Source organism: Lepidochelys olivacea (assembly GCF_965140295.1).
Source record: "Lepidochelys olivacea isolate rLepOli2 genome assembly, chromosome: 7".
Lineage (NCBI taxonomy): Eukaryota > Metazoa > Chordata > Testudines > Cheloniidae > Lepidochelys > Lepidochelys olivacea.
The window spans coordinates 82,284,828-82,306,063 of record NC_140417.1 but is presented as its reverse complement, the minus strand read 5'-3'; the positions used below and the strand labels follow the sequence as shown (position 1 = coordinate 82,306,063).

Here is a 21,236-nt window from a genome sequence, read left to right as displayed (position 1 = left end):
TAAAATTTTAATAGTATTACAACTGAGTAGATGCAAATATAAGGAAAAATATTCAGCCAGAAATTTAAAATATAACAAGTGCAGTTGTTCTTTAACCACTTTTAATAATAGTCACACAGAAGGAATGTAGAAGGGGCCATGATTCTTGGACCTACATGACCACCATTTATACTAACAGGTACAGCCAAAATTATATTAATATTGTATTGAGGCCCACTGGGTGTTATAAAAAGTCCAATTATTAAAGTAACATTATATTAGTTATTGTGTAATATGGAATACATTTTATAATAGCAAACAATTAATTTCACAAATAAGCTTATTGGTACTTTATACGGAAATTTATCTAGGGGGAACAAAGAAAAAGTTTGGGGACGTTTACTTTTAGTTACATTACTTTGTATGTCTGTGACTCCTGAATTGCTGCTTGAATACACATACCTCATATTTTCCAGTCATTTTCTTCTCTATACTAATATTTGTCTTCAGCAAGACTATCATGGATCTTTTAGATTCCATCTTCCCATGATTTCAGAAATATCCCAAGATTAGATATAAAATACACATATAAATTTAGGTAAGGTCACATTTAAGAAAGATTTTTTTAGCAAAGAAAAGTAATAAAGATTATAAGCACTTTTTTTGGATTATAATTTTTATAAAACTGTTTGTCCTATGACTAATCACTTAATTATACAACATAGAAGAAGTGCTGTAAATAATCGTCATGAAAGAGATAAAGTCTTCTTTCTTACAGCATTAAATCTTCGTTTGTTAATTCCTGCTTCAACTCCTCTTTTTGCACCAAGCCAGACGATGACAAGTTAGGATACTCAACATTGTAATCAATTCCTGACCCAGATTCAGATTCTGATTCTATTTCAGGTATGTCGTCAGCCCCAGATCCAGATTCCTCATCATAAAGTGAGAAAATACCAGGTTGCTCCTGAAATTTCTTCATCCTGAAATATAGGAGAAAAATCACAATACAATTTACTCATAAGGACAAACATGATTGTCCCATTCTGCTTAACACCCATCAGCTGACACTGAACTGCGCCTTTTCTCAATGAGAGACCAGGTGTGTGAAGTAACATCTTTTATTGGACCAACTTCTGTTGGGGAGAGAGATAAGCTTTTGAGCTACAGAGTGGTCTTCTTCAGGTCTTGGAAATGTACTCAGAGTGTCACAGCTAAATACAAGGTCAAACAGATAGAATATGTGCGAACTATGTATGCTAAACTAAGGGCTTGGCTACACTTGCAGATGTAGAGTGCCGGGAGTTAAACCAGCCTTCAGAGGTTGCAGCAAGGAAAATGCTGCTGTGTGTTTACATTGTCAGCTGCCAGCGCACTGGCATGGCCATATTAGCAGCTCTTACAATGCTCCAAAGAGCAGTGGATTGTAGTAGCTATTCCAGTGTGCAAGTGGCTGCAATATGCTTTTCAAATGGGGGGATGGAGTGTGACAGGGAGTGTGTTATGCGTATGTGGGGGGAGAGACAGTGTGTTTTGGGAGGCTGAGAGTGTGTCAGCATGCTGTCTTGTAAGTTCACACAGCAGCAGACCCCTCTTTCCACTCCCCCCGCCACACACACACAACAGCAGCATTCCACACTAATGGTTTGCTTTGTCTCAGAGCAGATAAGCATGCCGGCTGTCAGAAACGGAGCTTTGAAAGGGGATATCCACATGCCTGCAGCCGATTTCAAAACAATGAGAAGAGTGGCCACTTGACTTCAGGGGATTATGGGACGTTTCTGGAAGCCAATCACAGCGCAGTAATGCAATACCTCGTCCACACTGATGCCTGGGCATTTCGGCCGAGGCGCAGAAGGCTTTTGCTTCTTGTGGAGGTGGATTACCAGGAACACTCCAGCTGCAGAGTCCAGGCGCTCTATGTGCCTTGCCAATGTGGACACCTCAGGAGTTAGGGTGTTCGGGGCTGCTTTAATGCACTCTAACTTGCAAGTGTAGCTAAGCCCTAAGAGACCATTCAAGGTGAAGTGGCTCATTAAGATCCCTAGTCATAGGACAAAAAGAGGGGTTAGTGGGTAACAGACTGTTGTAATAAGCCATGAATCCAGTGTCTTTATTAAGATTATGATTTTTAGTGTCTAGCAAAGTTATGATTTTAAGTTCCAAAGCTTGTCTTTTGAAAGTATTATGCAGGTTTTCTCAATATGAGGCAGTAGTAGGATCAGCAGCACCCAAGAGGGGTAGCGAGGCTTAAAAGCAGCCCTGGAGAAAAAAGGAGTGGTTCCCAGCTGGGAATAGGCAGGAGAAGCTTTGACCATGTCTACACTTACCGGGGATCGATGCGGCAGGGGTCGATTTAGCGGGTCTAGTGAAAATGTGCATAAGTGACCACAGAGCGTTCTCCGGTTGACTCAGGTACTCCATCGGAACGAGAGGAGTAAAGTAAGTCGACGGGAGAGCATCTCATGTCGACACAGCATGATGTAAACACCACAGTAAGTCGACCAAAGCTACGTCAACTCCAGCTACATTATTCACGTAGCTGGAGTAGCATAATTTATGTCGACTTACCTGGTAGTGTAGACAAGACCTTTGTCTTGGAAGGCCAACACAGCCATTCCTCCCTGGGATCACAGACCTTTCTTTCCTGGTAAAGTGCCCTTTTCAGCCAAAAATCCTTATATCCATTGCTTAAAGAGTTTACATTCCTCAGGATTAGCCAGAGTCCTAACCCTTAATGGCAGGTGAATTTAGATCAATAGAAGGAAATACTTTATACAGCATGCAGTCAAATTGAGAATTGACTCCTAAGGAGGTCAAATACCATCAATGGATTTCTTTAAAGGGAAATTTTATGACCAACAATATTTATAATGGCATTCAAGCCTCAGATTTAAGAACATATGCTGACCATCAAAGACATCAGGAAACAGTATTTCCATTCTGGATCGCCATATATAATATTGCACAAGTGGCTAGGTGTACTGAAAACAGGGGTTGGATTGTGCCCTCATTAGAAATACCGAGGATTTGTCACTGCATGAGATGGGATACCAAATTTAATGGGCATTGATCTGACTGGCTATGACAAATCCTACGCAATATACCAGTTGTCTCCTTAGACTTTAGTGAAATATGATCATCATCCACACCAGCGTATTGTAAATGTCAAAATCTTAGCCATGTTTGTACTATCACTTAAAAATTAATACTCTTTCAACATGCAAAGGAAAATCAAATGCACAACAGTCTAAAGATAGATAGATAGATAGCCAAAATTATAACAGGGTTCAAAAAAGAATTAGATAAATTCATGAAAGATAGGTCCATCAATGGCTATTAGCCAGGATGGTAAGAGATGAAACCCCATGTTCTGAGTGTCTCTAGGCTCTGTTTGCCAGAAGCTGGAAGTGGATGAGATGGGGATGGATCACTCAATGATTCCCTGTTCTGTTCATTCCCTCTGAAGCACCTGGCATTGGCCACTGTTGGAAGACAGACGCTGGGCTCGATGGACCATGGGTCTGAGCAGTATGATGGTTCTTATGTACATTAAAAGTCAAAGATGTAAGCACCTTAGCTAAGAATACTGAAAGCTTATTGATGCCAACCATAAATACTGAAGGGACAATTCATTTACTTACAGAAATGGATCAGCCTTGGGAGGGAGGATTCTGTTAGCTCCACTTTCAGACATTTCAAACAACGGTCCTTTTTCTTCAATGCAGTTAGCAGACAAGATGTCAGGTCTGCATCTTACTCTCTGGAATCTTGCTTTCTGCACTGGAACACCTGATCAAATTATTCATACATTATTAGTATGAATTACTGTAGTCAATATTATGGACTATTTTACTTTATGAACTCCTGATCAGGAAACTGGTAGTTATAGTTATATGTATATATTTAGTGATTACCCAACCATAAACAATTCTGACAAGACATTTTTAAATTAATCAGTACTATCCATAAGTAATATTCCTGTATTCCATATTATATCCATATGGGCACATCTTCCAAACACTGAAGAAATTCCATATGAAACAGCTAGATGAACTTCCATGTCTCTTATGACAACACAAAGGAGTAGATTTCAGAATTAAATGGACATGTATGAAAAGGACACATACAGCATGGAAAGGCACATAACAATGTGAAAAGCATGGGTCCTGTCTTGTGAGGTGCCGAGCACACTCTAGCTGCCAGGTGCTAGAGCTGGTGTGGAGGCACAGAGCCTTCCTGTGGATTGCCCTAGCCTCCAGCAGATCCCCCAGAATCTGCCAAAGGTAACCTACCTCCCCAACAGAACAATACTGAGGCAATCTCCATGAAAGAATCCTCACAGAGATTTCCTCCCCAACCCTCCCTGTGGGATCTGCCCATTAATAATAAGCCCCTGTAGCATAGATTGCAGAGCGTATTTACTGACTTCTTGGAAAGTAGCTGCTGCAGATGTTCACTAAACACTTTTCAGATGCTCTTTCACTTCCTCTCCTCCCACAATGTCTACCCTACATTCACATCTAAGGCTCGGCTGCAAAAGCTTTCTTAAAAAAAATTTAGAGGAGCAAAACAAAAAATAAACCAACAAACAAAACACTTGAAACCATCAAAAATACATTTAGGATTAAACTTTTCATCCTTCTTTTGGTATCATTAACTAATTGCATCTGAAGCCTCATGTTATATTCTCCTTCTTTTGGTATTTTAGTCTAATTTCATTTTGTTCTTTGGGAATGTCTCTTCTCCATAATTACAGGTCCTTTTAACATTGTCTGTTACCATACTGTACTGAGTCACTCTTCCAATCTTCTGATGCACACATTTCGTCTACAGGAGAAAGAATGTGTTTGGAGAGATACGTATAGCCATTATTCCACGTCTCTCTCATAGTACCTTTTCCTTTTCATCGTCATTTCTTCTGTTTGTATATTATTAGTAAACTATTATTGTATATTAAAAGTAAAGTCTGTTTTTAATAAATGTAAGAAGTAATATGTACCACACCCTGAGTAATTTGTGTGCAAAAAATTCAGATAATAGTCATCCAAAGAAAACAATATTTAGGAAGGAAACACCAGTAGATATCTAATTAATGAATATCGCTGTGATAATATCTCTACAGGAAATATACGTATGTGGCTTGAAAACTAGATGTCTCTTGTAAGAAATACATCCAGAATGTGTGTGTCATTGTGAAGCAATAATTTCCTTTTAGCTGTTATAGTGCACGGTGTTGTAATTTTTGCTGTATTGAATCAAACCCTTAACTTCCCCATACTTACACAAATTTCCTATTTCCTCATGAAACAAGTGAAGATATAATATCAGAAATATGCATCTTCTCAAATATTTGCTTACCTGTTAAGACCTTACATTCAACAATCAGACAGAAGTCCAAACAAACCCACTAAAGTCAATGGGTTGCCAGGGTATAAAAGAGGGCAAAATTAGGCACCATAGTTGCTTTTACAAAGTAAAATCTGTAATTTTACATATTATATGCAGGTGATTTATTAGCCTCACTGTTGATTGAAACAACTCCAATAAAGGTCTGCTTGAAGTCCTTACTTCCTGAAATTTAGATCCATTTTAGATTGCTGTATTTCAAACTCAGTTGATTGAAAAATCTGTAGATTACTGTGATCATAGCATGATGTTGATATATTCCAGCCACTACAAAAACAGTTGGCTAAGACATTTATATAGAACTTCTGCAACTTGCCATGTCCATCATTTAAATAATGTTTTTTATATAATAAATACTAATACTAACTACACATATCATCTATATAAAGAGGACAGAAAAGATCCACTTGCCAAAAACAATTTTATCATCATTGGCATTATACAAAAACTTATCTTGATGGAAAGTTTAACAAAAAAAAGATTTAATTTTATAAAAAATAGGTTTTATTATTCCTACTTCAAGGTCAATTACAAGTATTCTTTAAAATCAATAGTATACTTACTTGGCCTACGCTACACAGTTTAGAAAGAGGATTATAGAAATAACAACCATTCACAATTTTACCTTGTGCTGTGTATCCCATAAAGAGGATTATACAAACAGCCAGGAAAATCCTCCCATTACATCTGACACGAGTCTGCATTTTGGCTTGCATTCTTCCACACTCCACCACTCTTCACCACGGCTTCACACTTAGGAAATAAAACGAGGCAATGAGATCGACTTTTAGAAAAGGATTCCAAAACCTCAAACCCAACCCATAACCTGCGTCACAACTTCCTGACTGAATTCAGTGAGACATCTACAATAAAAGCCGAGTCTAATTACGTGGTTTTTACTCAGACAAAAATCACCACTGACTTCAAGAGAAGTTTTGCCAGAGCAAAGAAAGTGGGTTTGGGTTCCCAGGAAGCACCATAATAAAAATGTTATTTCAGCTATTAGAAATGAGGGTCCAGAAGTATGTGACACAATCCTGCCTACCCACAGGCTTTCCCCTAAACATACAGTACCTGCAGATATGTCAGCTGTCAGAGGTCAAGTGTACATTTGCCACTCCTAGTAAAAAAAAAAAGTAGCAGTTTGTTGATATCCCAAACTTTCAGGCAACTGTAGTGTTGCATTGGCAACACAAGTATATTTCCCCTTTCTAAAGCAAGCTTTGATAAGCTTATTGTTTGTAGCAGGATCAGTGTGAAATGTGAAGCTTACATGGTCTGCGAAACTCTCACTTTGGAAAAACTCTTAAATTCAGGATTTGTATTCCAACAGCTTTTTTATTTCTTGGAAGGTGGAAGCCTGGACCTACATAATAGCAGTGAGGAGAATTTTTTCAGTACATTTATAAAGTAAATCTTAGTAGAAATTCCCCTTGAAAATTTCCAGCTGGTTCCCCAGATGCCAGCTAGGTTTTAGAACAACATGTCACAATTCCCAAAGTAACTGCACCTCTGACCCATGCATGACCTCTTTGATGGCACCCTGTTTAGGTCTCAGGCCTCTTGCCATCACCTTTCAGGGAAGGGATCCCACAATGCACTTTCTCCAGACGGGGGAATTGGGCTGCAGATTCCTGCAATTCACTGTGTTTCTCTTAGCCTGTCTCACTGTAGTTAAGCACCTGCAGTCCTGTTCTCTCAATAGCAATAACAGAGTTAACCAGTGACCATCCAGTTCTCATAAATCAAAGTACTATTTATTCAGAACAAAAGCATTACAGAGAAAACATATAATAAAAACAATAAACAGTTTATCTGCAGATCTAATTTACCAGGCAGTCAGCCATCTTCCACATAGGGACCCTGATCAAATTAAAGTACTTCAGGCACTTCTCACATGGCCTGCCACTATTGATCACAGTTTCATGTCAGTTCCCAGATCAGGACAGTCTCCTTATATAGTTTACAGTTCTTTGTTTGCCATGCCTTTTGAACCAGGACAAATTGGTATATGCGCTATCTCGCCTGGGTATGAAACTTCTACAGACTTGTTACCTGTACTAAAAATTTGCATTAATTACCCCACAGTGATCTGAGTTGGTGAATTTAGTTTAGAACCATTTAGTTCATCTATTGACCCAGAAATACAATCACTAGCCCATAAAGATACATATAACATATAAAGGTGATGCAATAGTCTTTGAATATTCCATGTGTCAATAGCACCTGTCACATCTCAATATAATAATCTTTGAATAGTCTGTGTTTCCAGTGTATTGCATCTGTCACACAGAATTTGGTCTAGTAGTTCCTGCCTCCTGATCTCCCAGCAGACTACAAAACCAATTGAGACCATGTAAAGGATTCTAACTACTAGACTTTCTATTAGGAAGCCCCATTTGAACTCTGTAAGTTAAAGAAAAATAATTTCTTTTTGTGGCATTAGCACTCCAACAGGTGGGTAAGAAATGTGTGTGTTGATCAAACCTGGCCAAGATCTGCACTGATTGCACCCATAAAGGAAAAGCAAGAAAAGCAGTTAGGGAGAAAGAAAACAAATGGAAGTGGGACTTGAAATGGGGAGAGAGAGAGAGGATAGGGCCCAGCCCTGGAAGTACTTATAGCAGGTGAGGTCTTTGATCAAACAGCATTATAAGGGCGTCCTGTCTACTCAAGCAACTGAGCTGTTTCTGACATCCAGATTTAAACACGGCTCTTCCTGAGGCCTCTCCTCCCTGAACTAGGGTGAGGACTGGTGTGGACAGGGCCAAATAGGGTGACCAGATAGCAAGTGTGAAAAATCAGGACAGGAGGTGGGGAGTAATAGTTGCCTATATAAGAAAAAGCCCCAAAAATCGGGACTGTCCCTATAAAATCAGGACATCTGGTCACTTAGGGCCAAACAGTGTTTAACTCTGGATTCAGACAGCATGATTAACTCATATTAGAACTAGGTGTTGATCAGGCTCTCTGTACCTGGTGTTGAATACATTTTGGTCCTGTTCACACCACCACCCCAGCAGTGTTCCACAGCGGTTGTGGGGATCTAAGAGGTACTGGAAAGGGATAGAATTCAAGGGAAGTCGCTCAAGCTGGCATAATCAAAAGTGTTGGACACATTATTTCATTACAGTTATACCAATATACAGGGGCATGCACAAGGGGAGGCAAGCAGGGGCCTGGGCCCCCGCAATAATTGGTGGGGGCAGAGAACTCCTCTGGCCCCAGTGCCATGGTTTGGAAAGCGAGCTCCTCCATCCTAGGGGCAGCAACAGCAAGCTCATGTGGCCCTAGGGCCCTGGCAAGGAGAGGGAGCATCTCCAGCCCCGGGGCCATGGCAGGAGCTGACAGCTCCTCCGGCCCTGGGGCCACGATGGGGGCACAGAACATGTCCCTCCAAAACGAGTGATATTTAAATTCCTGTGCATGTCCCTGCCAGTATAGGTTTCAGAGTAGCAGCTGTGTTAGTCTGTACTCACAAAAAGAAAAAGAGGACTTGTGGCACCTTAGAGACTAACAAATTTATTTGAGCATAAGCTTTCATGAGCTACAGCTCACTTCATTGGATGCATTCCGGAAAATCTATACTGAAAAGTCTTCCCATGTGGATAAGGCCTTAGTGCTTTCCAAAGGAAGGAGTCTCTTTCCCTTATGTGAATGAGATTTAGGGCATGGCTACACTACAGAGTTTACAGCGGCACAGCTGCACCAATGCAACTGCGCTGCTATAAGCTCTCTAATGCAGCCGCTCTAAGCCAACAGACGAGAACTCTCCCGTCGGCTTAACTACTCCAGCCCCCGTGAGCGCCGGCGCTTATGATGGTATAACTTATGTCATTCATGGGGGTGATTTATTCAAGTTATACCAACATAAAATTTATTCAAGTTATACCAACATCAACTCTAGTGTAGACATAGCCTTAGTCTTCCTATGGTATTTCCTGCTGAAGACATGCCTCAGAATCCTGCTATAAGGACAATTCATTGGAGCTAGATACTTGACAGTATCTTTTCAAAAAGAGGGCAAACCTTGAAAGGGTTTCAGTATAGTTTAGCTCTCAGCCTATTATACTACAGCACTACCATAGATGCTGTTGAAGCATTCAGAACCTGGGTGAATCTCAGGGTGTCAGATATGTTCAGTTTATGCACACAAAACTGTCTGCCCCAATGTCAGTCCTTATTTTATCAATTGCTTTAGACTTTTTAGGATTAAAGTTATATTCCCAAAGATCTTTCAGACCATAGTGTTTATTTTGACAGATTGCTGCTTTCAAAAGGGAACAGCCATGAAAGCACAAAAGAATTCTATGGAAGAGAAGGGCAAAAGTCCTATTAATAATCATAATTTCATTTCTTGTATGAAGGTCAATGTGATCTTCACCTGAATGCCACAAGCCTATTTCTTAAGTCCTACAGTAACAATAAACAATCTGCATGCCCTTGCATTTCCTGGAAGACAACAGATTTCAGGTGCCCCCTTACTCTTTGGAGATTTAGAATAAAGTTCAGAAGTCACAAGCCATACAAGATGGTAGCTACCTAAAAAGAGAAAAACAATGAGTAAGAGAAGATGCCTCAGTGATCATTAAAAACAAACAACTTAGAAGGAAAAACTTGAAGAACTCTGATTTAGCATGAAGGGTCATCAACAACAACAACAACATGGAAGGGACTGTAAAGAAAAACTCACAACTATAACAGTGCATGTTTGCAGGAGTGGAAGCTATATTCACAAGTTGAGGAGCCTTGCTAGAGTTCTGTTGCAATTCTCCCTATCCATACTCTCTAAATATCAACTAAGTGGTTTGTCTGGATAAATACAGGCTGTACCCTCTTCAACTTGATCCCTGATAATAGATGCTAAAAGAGTTCATTGTACTTGAAAAAATATATTATTAATTCACTACATAAATAAATTATAGTTTTTCTAGAACATGGGAATCACTAAAAGGTGCTGATTGCTGACTCTGAAAGCAATGATTAGGACAGAAGCACTAAAATGCTTAAGCACTTATATACAGTACCCACTTCCATTTTCACGCCACTAAAACCACCATAACATTAGTAGCTTCTGATGAAGACAGAGTTGTTTCTTGCTACGAACCTATGTAACCGATTCTGACATAACATATTTTGACCTAGAATTATTTCCTGAAATTGAATTACTTGATGAACTTTCTAATGAGGTAGTAAATTTAGGACACAATTCTACATTGTTAAAGCTTGTCTACACATGAAGTTGCACTAGTTTAATTAAACGGCTGAAACCCCTTGTGTGGATATGCTTATGGAAGTTTAAAACTGGTTGATCCATTTAGCTTGCCCTGTACAGAAAAACAGACAAACATTTAAAATATTTTAAATCTATTTATGAGCATCCACACATGAAGTTGCACCACTTTAGCTACCATGCTGAAGAATTAAGCCCAAGCTTTCTGTTCCTTTTCATTGTACCAGTTTATTTGCAAAGATATTTGTCAGTTGCCACATTATTTTAATGACTCCATGAGTAAAAGAGAGCTTAAGTAACTTTCCTCCTCACCCCCCCCCCCCCCCGCTCCAGTAAGCCTCTGCATATAGGCAAAAACTTTGTGTGCATCGGGTTTCAGATTCATGATTTATCACTGAATTACAAACTTCAGAACATGTTTTTCTGTAGTGGAAAAAAACAGACCCAAAGTTATTGCAGTACTACAGTATAATAACCCTCTTGCAAAGGTAAGGCCGTGACAGTATCCCATTTAATATGGAATTCCTGTTGCATTCAAACCTCTTTCAATCATAAGGGAAATTTATTCTCAGCGTTAAACTCATTTTATTTATTTCTTACTCCAAATTCTTTCCTACATATCATACAAAGATGTCAACCACAAGTGCCTAGGGAAATAGTGTCACTACAGTTCCATTTGTTTTAGTTTGCATCCTACTCCTCTGTCAGTGAACCTTTGAAAATATATAAAGGCTGTTGATGTGAATCACACCTCAAGAAGCTGACCACATTTGGCCGTTATTCTTACTGCCGTATGTGCTACTTCCTATTTTTAGCATGAACTTTTTTTTTTTTAAGTTGTGATCATCATCGGTAGGAAACAAAGAAAATATACACTGAAATTTTATCAGCTTTTAACCTCTTTTAGGTCATAGAAATTGTTCCTACAATAACATCAACTTTCCACTAATCATGGGCAAATATTGTATTGAAGCTCTAAAGGAAGCTTGTACATTGTTATGTATTGAATCTCATAGTAGCTCAGTACCTTTCCCACCTTTGTGCTGAAAACTCCAAGCACCACCAAGATTCAGGGGAGTTGTTGTCTGAAACAACACCGTCACCCACAAAATGAATTCACTGCTCCTCCTCCTCTCATTCTCTTCAGACTTGTTTTGGTTTTCTGAGTAAGCCATGGGGAGAAGGCAGTACAAACTAAATCATTTTGCGGTGGGTGGAACACATGAAAAAATAATTCTAGAGAGGGATCAGCTAGGTGGAGATTAATAAGGATCCAGTCACCCGTTCATTCCAGCAGCACAAAGTAACTGTAAAGCTGGCAGTTCTGGTCACTTGGGAACATTTGAATGTTTTGCTTTTTTTTCCCCCATGTCAGCTGAGAACCAGAAGAACTGAGCATATGTGTTTAACAACTATTAATATAAAAGGGAATCACTTGTATTACATTTCCCACACCGTGGGCCAATTCTCCACTGTCTTGCACCTCCTGTAGTAATTTATATTTGCATAAAGTAGGCCAGACTCTCTGATGAGGTGTGGCATCCCTGCATCATGACAACCTACAACTATGGGTTCCATCCCTTGTAGCTAGAGTACTCCTCACCTAGCTCTACCTCAGCACATGGGGAGTGGCCTTCCACAGAGCTGCAGCACAGTGTGGGGGCTGAAAAGCTGAGTTTTAAGCCACCCTTGCACCATCCTTCTCCAACTTTTGCTCTGTGGAGTTGCACTGCACCCCAGGATCTAGCCTAGTCAGTGCCGAGAGTGTAAAAAACTACCATTCTGACATGATGGCAATTTACATTCACTTTGCCCAGGTGTAAATGATGAAACAAGGTACAAGGCAAATGCCCAGTGATGGCATAATAGCCCCTAACAGCCTTGTCTATACTAGAGAAATTTGGCATTCTAGTACACCATGTGGTCCCCTTAACATAGCTGTAACACACCTCACATCCACACACAAAATGTTCCCAACAGGCACAATAATCCCTATTTGGATTAGACCCCCTTTGAGCATGGCTCACCACTATGATCTCCTCCACCTACCCCAGTGGTGGCAGAGATTGCTGGCACAATAGCTAATGGTACAAATAGACCTCCAGGACCATCCTACCTGCACCAATCATTTCTTATTAGGTCACCTGTCCAGTCTACTTTCTGCACTCCACACACAGGTCAAGTTGGCTGGAAGATGGATTCCTGTGCAAACAGTGCTTATTACATACAGTGAAGCTGAGTTTCACGCTATTTTCACTGCGATCAATTTCTTCTTTGACTTGTTCAACTTACTCTGATTCTGTCACTGGCTTGTCTCAGAGGAGATTTTCATATGAAAGTGTTGCCATCTGGCCTGAAGCCAATGTGCAAGTGCTGGTAGCCATCGGGGAGAAGAGGGGATCTAGGGCCAAATGAACTCATGACAGATATTCTATGACCAGGTGGCTGAGTGACTGGTCAAGATGGGGTGTAACTCAAAGCAGACACAGTGCCCTGAAAAGATAATGGGAATGAGGGTCCTATATGATAAGACAAGGGACAGCAATAGTAGGTCCCTTGGTAAAAAATATGCCCCTTTTACAATGAGCTGGACTGAATGCTTGTCACTCTTGCTTCCATGCAGGGATACTTCTGAACAGCACCATGGGACTGTGCAGTGCAGTGGTTAGGGCCAACTCTGTGAACCATGCAGACCAGCAGAATGAGGAAGTAGACCAGGACTTGCTGGAGATATTGCCAGGATTTCAGGATCTATTTAGGGAGACCAAAAATCCAGGGATGAGAGCAGAGATGGTTGAGAAGAAGGAAGCATCAGTTGACCGGGGTGGAGTACAGCAGGTATGCAAGTTTTTATGGTCAAATGTCCCAAAAAGGCCTGATTTTGCAAGCAAAGGGCTGGGCAGTTTTTGAAGTTCCTATAAATGCTAACTTTTTAAAAGTTTTTTGTTAAATGAAATGATATAAGATACCAATGACAGAGTTCTCACTAACCTTGCAATCTCTCTCATTTCAAACTTTTAGATAAAAAAAGTCTTAGGTCAGATAAGAAAAAACAAAAACCCATGTGATTAAAATATTAAAACTGCTAATCAGCAAAAAGAAAGGCTGTTTCCTGTTTATGATATGAGCCATCACACAAAAAGACCTTTTCCGTAACTGGTGTTCTTCGAGATATGTTGCTCATGTCTACTCCACAATAGGTGTGTGTGCTCGCCATGTGCACTGGTGCCGAAAGTTTTTCCCCGAGCAGTACCCATAGGGGGGAGCACCCTAGCAACCCCTGGAGTGGTGCCTCCATGGCGCAGTATGCTCTCCCCCCACCCTCAGGTCCTTCTTGCCAGACAACTCCAAGAGAGGGGAAGGAGGGCGGGATGTAGAATAGACATGAGCAACACATCTCAAAGAACACCAGTTACAGAAAGGTAACTGTCTTTTCTTCTTCGAGTGATTGCTCAGGTGAATTCCACAATAGGTGATTCCAAGCTATATCTGTTGGAGGTGGGTAGGAGTTCACAAATTCTTGGGATGGAGTACCACCCTGCCAAACCCGGCGGCGTCCCTGGTTTGGGAGACGATCACATAATGCGAGGTGAACGTGTGAACCAAAGACCACATGGCAGCCTTACAAATGTCCTGGATGGGGACGTGGGCCAAGAAGGCAGCTGACAAGGCTTGCGCTCGAGTCGAGTGCACTTTCACAATTGGTGGCGGGGGGATACCCGCCACATCATAACAGGTATGGATGCACGAAGTGACCCAGTTGGAGAGCCGCTGAGTGGAGATCGACCGACCTCTCATGTGCTCAGCCGAGGCGATGAACAGTTGCGAGGACTTTTTGAATGGCTTGGTCCGCTTGAGGTAGAAAGCCAGAGCCTGTCGCACACCGAGCATGTGGAGACAGCGCTCCCCACTGGATGCGTGGGGCTTGGGGCAGAGGACCAGTGGAAAAATGTCCTGACTCATGTGATAGGCGGAGACCATCTTCGTGAGGAATGTAGGGTGTGGAAGGAGCTGGACCTTGTCCTTATGAAAAACCGTGTATGGAGGCTTGGAGGTCAGGGCCCTGAGCTCCGAGACCCACCTGGCCGACCTGATAGCGACCAGGAGGGCCACCTTCCACGAGAGGTGGGACCAGGAGCACGTGGCTAGTGGCTCAAATGGGGGCCCCGTGAGACGGGCCAACACCAGGTTCAGGTCCCACTGCGGGACCGGGGGCCTAGCATACGGAAAAAGACAGTCCAACCCCTTGAGGAACTGGCCAGTCATAGCATGGGAGAATTCCATGTGACCCTGCACCAGCGGATGGAAGACCGATATGCAGATGCACCTTGACTGACAAGGGTGCCAGGCCCTGGGCTCTAAGGTGGAAAAGATAGTCCAGGATAAGATGGATCGGGGCGGCCACCAGGGAAACGCCCCACGCATCTGCCCATCTGGAGAACCGGGACCACTTTGCCAAGTAGGTGCGGCATGTGGAGGACCGTCTGCTTTCTAGGAGGACGCGTTGAACCCCTTCTAAGCACGTCCTTTCCTCCCGACCTAACCGTTGAGCAGCCATGCTGAGAGGTGGAGAGCCACTAGGTTGGGGTGGAGGAGGCGGCCCTGGTCCTGGGAGAGCAGGTTCGGGTGGAACGGCAACGGCCACGGTGGAGCAACCACCAGGCCCGTGAGGATCCCGTACCAATGTTGCCTGGGCCATGCCGGGGCAATCAGGAGGACCCGGGCCTTGTCCATCTTCATTTTCCAGGACCTTGCTGATCAGTGGGAACAGGGGGAAGGCATACAGAAACTGGCCTGACGAGGACAGGAGAAAGGCATTGGAGATAGCGCCCCGTCCCAGTCCCTCCTTGGAATAGAACCGGGGACAGCGCCGGTTTTGCCGAGTTGCGAACAGGTCCACCTGGGGAGTCCCCCACACTCGGAAAAGCCTGTGAGCCACTTCCGGGTGGAGAGACCACTCATGCTGAAAGGAGAAGTTCCTGCTCAAGTGATCCGCCCGCATGTTCCGGGCACCCGGTAGATGGAAGGCCTTTAGGCAGATGTTGTGGGCTATACATAAATCCCACAGCCTGAGGGGTTCACGGCAGAGAATCGGGCCCCGCCTTGCCTGTTGATATAGAACATGGAGGCCGTGTTGTCCGTGAGGACCCTGACCACCCTGCCCTCCAGGTGTGAGCGGAAGGCCACGCACGCCAGCCGCACCACCCTGAGTTCCTTGACGTTTATGTGTACGGTCAGATCCTGAGCCGACCACAGACCTTGGGTCTGAACATTCCCCACATGGGCCCCCCAAACCAGGTCTGACACATCGGACACCAGTTCCAGCGATGGGGCCCTGTCCCTGAATGGGATCCCTTGGAGCATGTTACTTGGGGGGGACCATCACCATAGGGAGGCGATCACCAAGTCGGGTATGGTGAGGATTTTGTCCATCCTGTCCCTGGCCTGTCCGAGGACAATCACAGCTGGAGGGGCTTCATCCTGAATCTGGCACGATGGACCATGTACGTGCACACCGACATGTGACCCAAAAGCTGGAGGCACGTTCTGGATGTTGTCACCGGGAAACTTGTGACCGTGTCAATGAGCCCCTTCAGGCTCTCGAACCTCAAACCTGAGTCCAGTGGGAGGGAGACTCGGGCCAATGAGGCATCCAGGAGTGCCCTGATAAACTCTATGCATTGAACCGGGACTAATGTGGACTTGGTGTTGTTTACCAACAGGCCCAAAGCGGTGCACGTGGACAGCAGGAGCGTCACACGATCCCTCACCTGTGACCAGGAGCTGCCCTTGACCAGCCAATCATCCAGATAGGGAAAGATCTGGAGCCCCCGGTGCCTGAGGTAGGCCGCTACCACTGACATACATTTTGTAAATACTCTGGGGGCAGTGGACAGGCCAAACGGGAGGACCGTAAATTGGTAGTGATTCTGCCCCACCACAAAATGGAGGAAGCGTCTGTGCCCCTTGAATATATGAATGTGGAAGTACACATCCTGCAGATCGAGGGCAGCGTACTGGTCCCCAGGATCCAGGGAGGGGATGACGGAGGCCAGGGAGACCATGCGAAACTTGAGCTTCACCATGTACTGGTTCAGACGTTGCAGATCTGGGATGGGCCTGAGTTCCCCTTGGGCCTTCAGGATAAGGAAATAGCGGGAGTAGTACCCCTTGCCTTTGAACTCCCCGGGCACCACTTCCACTGCTTCTAGACCCAGAAGCCGCCCCACCTCCTGCTCCAGCAGAGCTTCATGCGAGGGGTCCCCCAGGAGTGACGGGGGCAGGGGATGGTTGGGCAGTGAGGAAGTAAACTGGAGGGTGTAGCCCTGTGAGATGGTGTTGAGGACCCATTGGTCTGAGGTCAGCTGCAATTGCTCCGGGAGGAAAGCACAAAACAAATTGAAGAAGGAAAACTTTATTGAGGGTGGATCCCTGATGAGAACTGGCAGTGCGCCCCTAAGCATCCCATCAAAACTGCCTTTTCCCCACCTGCTTGCCCTTGGAGAACCCAGGTTGGGAGGCAGGTCGAGACTGCCTCTGAGGGCGCCTCTTATAGTCCCGCGACTTCTTACAGGCGGCCTCGTATTTCGGGTGGGTGGCCTGAGCGGGAGTCTGCTGCGGCTTGAACTTAGATTTAGCTGGAGATGGAACATAGAGACCCCGAGTCTGGAGGGTTGTGCGGGAGTCTTTCATGCATGTAGCTTTGTATCCGTTTGTTCCACAAACAGCTTTGCCGTCAAACAGGAGCTCCTGCAGGGAGGTCTGCGCCTTGCTGGACAGCCCAGAGAGCAGGAGCCACAACGCTCTTCTCATGGACACCGCGGAGGCCCCGGACTGCGCGGCCATGTCCGCCACATCCGAAGCTGCCTGCAGGGTTGCCCTGGCAGCCGCCGTACCCTCCTCCACTAGCACTTTGAACTCCTTCCTATCACGCTTCTGGAGGGAGTCCTCGAACTTGGGCAGGGAGCCCCACAGATTGAACTCATACCGGTCCAGGAGAGCCTGGTGGTTTGCCACTTGTAACTGAAAGCTCGAGGATGAATAATTTTTTCTTTCAAAAGAGTCCAGCCTCTGTGAGTCTTTATTTTTTGGGGTAGGGGCTGGCTGGGAATGCCATTCCCTCTGGTTAACCAACTCAACCACAAGGGAGTTGGGCACCGGGTGGGTATAAGTACTTGTGTCCCTTGGCAGGTACAAAGTACTTGCGTTCCGCCCTTTTAGAGATGGGGGCCAATGAGGCCGGTGTTTGCCACAGGGCATTTGAAATTTTTGCCACCCCTTCATGGAGAGGCAAGAACACCCTGCCCGGTGCTGAAGAGGACAGCACATTAAATGGGGAGTTCAAGGGCTTCTCCATTTCTTCTGCCTGGAGGTGGAGGCTTGTTTCCACCCTTTTTAAGAGTTCTTGGTGGGCCCTAAAGTCCTCCTGCAGCACGGAGGGGGGCAGGGCCGTAATTGCCTCATCCAGGGAGGGCGAGGAGGCCGGTGCAGTGCTCTGGGTGTCCGCCAGCACCGGAGGGTCCACCACCTGGTCGGTCTCTGGGCACGGTGCTGAGGATATATGTCCCACCGACTCCTTTCTCACAGGTCTGGAGAGGGAGGCCAATGGTCCTTCTGAAGCTCCGGCCACCAAGCGAGCTCCCACCAGGGGCTGCGTCAGGGGCCACGGTGCCCACTGGTACCATTGGGCCGGCCATGGGGCCTGGTGTCACTGCACCTGCTGCGGCACCAGTGGAGCCTGTTGTTCAGCCTGGCTGGCCTGGCCCGGCGAACGTACGACCTGCCATTGTCCCTGGACTGGGAGGAGAGGCGATGCCGGGAACGACGCAGACCACGGGACCGCGATCCAGACGTGGAGGACTGGTACCATTGGTAACAGCTGCTCTGCGATCAGCTCTGACGAGCAGATCCGCAATGGCAAGATGATGGTGATGGACGCCCGGGGCTGAGGAGGAGATGGCTTAGCGGGGTCTTGGAGTGGGATTCCAAGCGGGAACAGCGTCAACGTCCGTGCCGTGACCGGCTGCAATAACCCCTCCAAGGCAAGGACCTTTGGCGACGTCTACCTCAGTCCCCTCGGTTGCCGAGATTCTCGGTCGGATGGAACCCAACCAGACAGTCTGGTGGGAGTCGAGGGCAATCCATGTGGACTTTACCTGAACGATCACTGGGTGGCGAACGGCATCGGGAATGTTCCCTGGACCGAGACTGGTACTGAGCTGGGGGTGACAGTGGAGATCCCAGCAGCGGCTTGCCCCTGGAGTGTGGGGCCGACATCGGCGGTGTTCCTGGTACCAGCATGGACGTAACGACACAGGCCGCCTACAGGGCCTCCGGCGTGAATGGCATCCAGACATCCAGGGAGGTCTGCTCTGAAGGGGCCGGGCTACTCCGCTCTACATGAGTCGAAGGCCTAGAGGCGGGTGGGGATCGAGGATTGCCTGGCACGGCTTTAGCTTCTGTCCTGGGTTTCACTTGTTGCCGCTGCGAAGAAGGCATCTTTCTGCCTTCTTAGCGTGCCCTATGGATGGGGAGCGGTGCCGACTGGTCGATGGCACCGGAAGGTTGCCGCGCACCGACACCGCAGTGCCTGGTGCCAGCTCAGAGTGGCGTGCCGGAGTCGGGGTCAGCGCCGACTCCATGAGAATGGCCCGGAGCCTAATGTCCCTCTCTCTCTTGGTCTGAGGCTTAAAGGACTTCAAATTTTGCAACAATTGCTGATACGGGTTTCTCCCAAACAGCACGGACAGTCTGCATGCGGGTCACTCCTTGGCATAGATCGCCTACAAGTGCTGCATGACTTAAAACCTGAGGCGCAGGGCATGCCCCAACCTGGGTTCTCTGACTAACTGAACTAACTAAACAGCTAATTAACTACAGGTACCAACACTGAATGAACAAACAGTTCTGGGGACTAGCTACAGCAAAGCTGGAGCAGAGTAGTTCGGACGCACCTTCACTGGCAGCAAGAAGGAACTGAGGGTGGGGGGAACGTGCAGCTCCCCTTATACCGCGCCATGGAGACGCCACTCTAGGTGTCGCTGGGGTGCTCCCCCCTATGGGTACTGCTAGGGGGAAAACTTCTGGCACCGGTGCACATGGCGAGCAGGCACACCTATTGTGAAATACACATAAGCAATCACTCAAAGAAGAAACCTACATGTAACATATTCCAAACTCAACACTATCTAATGATGAAAGGCCCCATGCTACTGTGGGGCCATTTATTTCATTCTCTAAGCAAGGCATGGAAGCCCCATTGCTTCCAATTTTTAAAATTACAGTGGCCAAAATATTGGAAAATGCATTGTAGGAAACAAAATATGTCGTAGGAAACACACTTGCATTTTCAGGGAGATAGAAACTGGGAGATGTAAAAGACCTATTAGAATGGATGGTCTTGGTCTATGTTATAGTAATGACATGAGGCCAGACACAGTTGTACAACAGGTGGAAACCACTACTTAAAAGAAACTAAAGGATTTTATTATAATAAAATATCATTGCTTACTTAGAGCAAAGACTTAGAGCAGACTTCAGATGCACCAGTGACATCAGCAATGCATGACACAAGGGCTTGCCAACTCTGTGATTGCCCTGATATCATTTGTCAGAGAAAAATACTTGGTGGGGGGAGGAGGAGAGGGAGGAGAAGGGAGCCTTTCCTAATTAGTAATCAATAAAAATCATTATCCACAAAATAAAAGGTCTCAAAATCACTGAAGAAAATTAAAGAAGCACAGCTAGTTTTGAAAACACACAGAGGACCTTGCTGTGTGTGGTTAGGTTATACATGATAGTCATTTATTTAAGTTCTCTTAAGAACAGAGAGTGGAATTTATGAAAGTGCTCTGCATTGGTCTAACTATCCCCATTGAACTCTGTGGCAAAATTCCCACTGACTTCAGTGACCAGAGTTAAGATAAGAATGAGTGTTTTGAACGTCCCACTCAAAGTGTTTACTAATTATTATAGTTCTGATATTACCCTTGGAACAGAAATAACATTTTCATAGTCTTTGTTATTTAATACATTACCTGAGCACAGGGACAGAAGAAATCTTAAAAGTTGAACAGAGTGTTGTTGCCATGTTGCTCCCAGGATATTAGAGAGACAAGATGGGTGAAGTAATATCATTTATTGGACCAACTTCTGCTAGTGAAAGGGACAAGTTTTCGAGCTACACAGAGCTCTTCCTCGTGTCCTGGGACTAATTCAGCTAGAACAACGCTGCATACTGCTATTTCAGGTGTGCTTTTCATATGTGGCTTTTTATATGTTAGAAACATCAAATCCTGCAACCTAAAAGATCTGAGGGAGGAAAAAAGGTGGATCAGGAGTCGGTTATTTGAGAATACAACCCTTACAGGGCACTTTTAATGAGATAAACTTCAAAGAAGGCATTTCAAATTTTTTATCAAAGCTTTAAAAAAATCACCCTTTATTAATGTGTTGGATATTCTTTTGCAAAAATATGTTTTTCCCACTAATTCATCATACTTCCCCATTACTACTTCTTACAACTGCTGGACCCAAGAACTGACATTTTCAAATCACATGTAAAGCAGATTAAGAGCTTTGCATTTTTCTGTGGCATTAGTTTTGATGGGAGGGG

General features: G+C 44.8%; 1 protein-coding gene across 1 annotated transcript; it reads right to left on the bottom strand.

Annotated features, from left to right (window-relative positions):
* SRGN (serglycin) lies at nt 1–6,480 on the bottom strand. The gene is made up of 4 exons (XM_084635022.1): nt 6,463–6,480; nt 6,014–6,141; nt 3,624–3,771; nt 1–962 (listed from the first exon to the last, which is right to left on the bottom strand). The coding sequence occupies exons 2-4, from the start codon at nt 6,102–6,104 to the stop codon at nt 752–754; spliced, it is 450 nt and encodes a 149-aa protein (XP_084491148.1). The 5' UTR covers nt 6,105–6,141; nt 6,463–6,480; the 3' UTR covers nt 1–751.
* Nucleotides 6,481–21,236: the final 14,756 nt, after the last annotated feature.

Coding starts and splice junctions, on each gene's coding strand:
- SRGN (XM_084635022.1), bottom strand. CDS start 6,104: ATGCAAGCCAAAATGCAGACTCGTGTCAGATGTAATGGGAGGATTTTC. Junction 3,772..6,013: donor TATGGGATACACAGCACAAG/GTAAAATTGTGA, acceptor TAATTTGATCAG/GTGTTCCAGTGCAGAAAGCA. Junction 963..3,623: donor CCCAAGGCTGATCCATTTCT/GTAAGTAAATGA, acceptor CCTATATTTCAG/GATGAAGAAATTTCAGGAGC.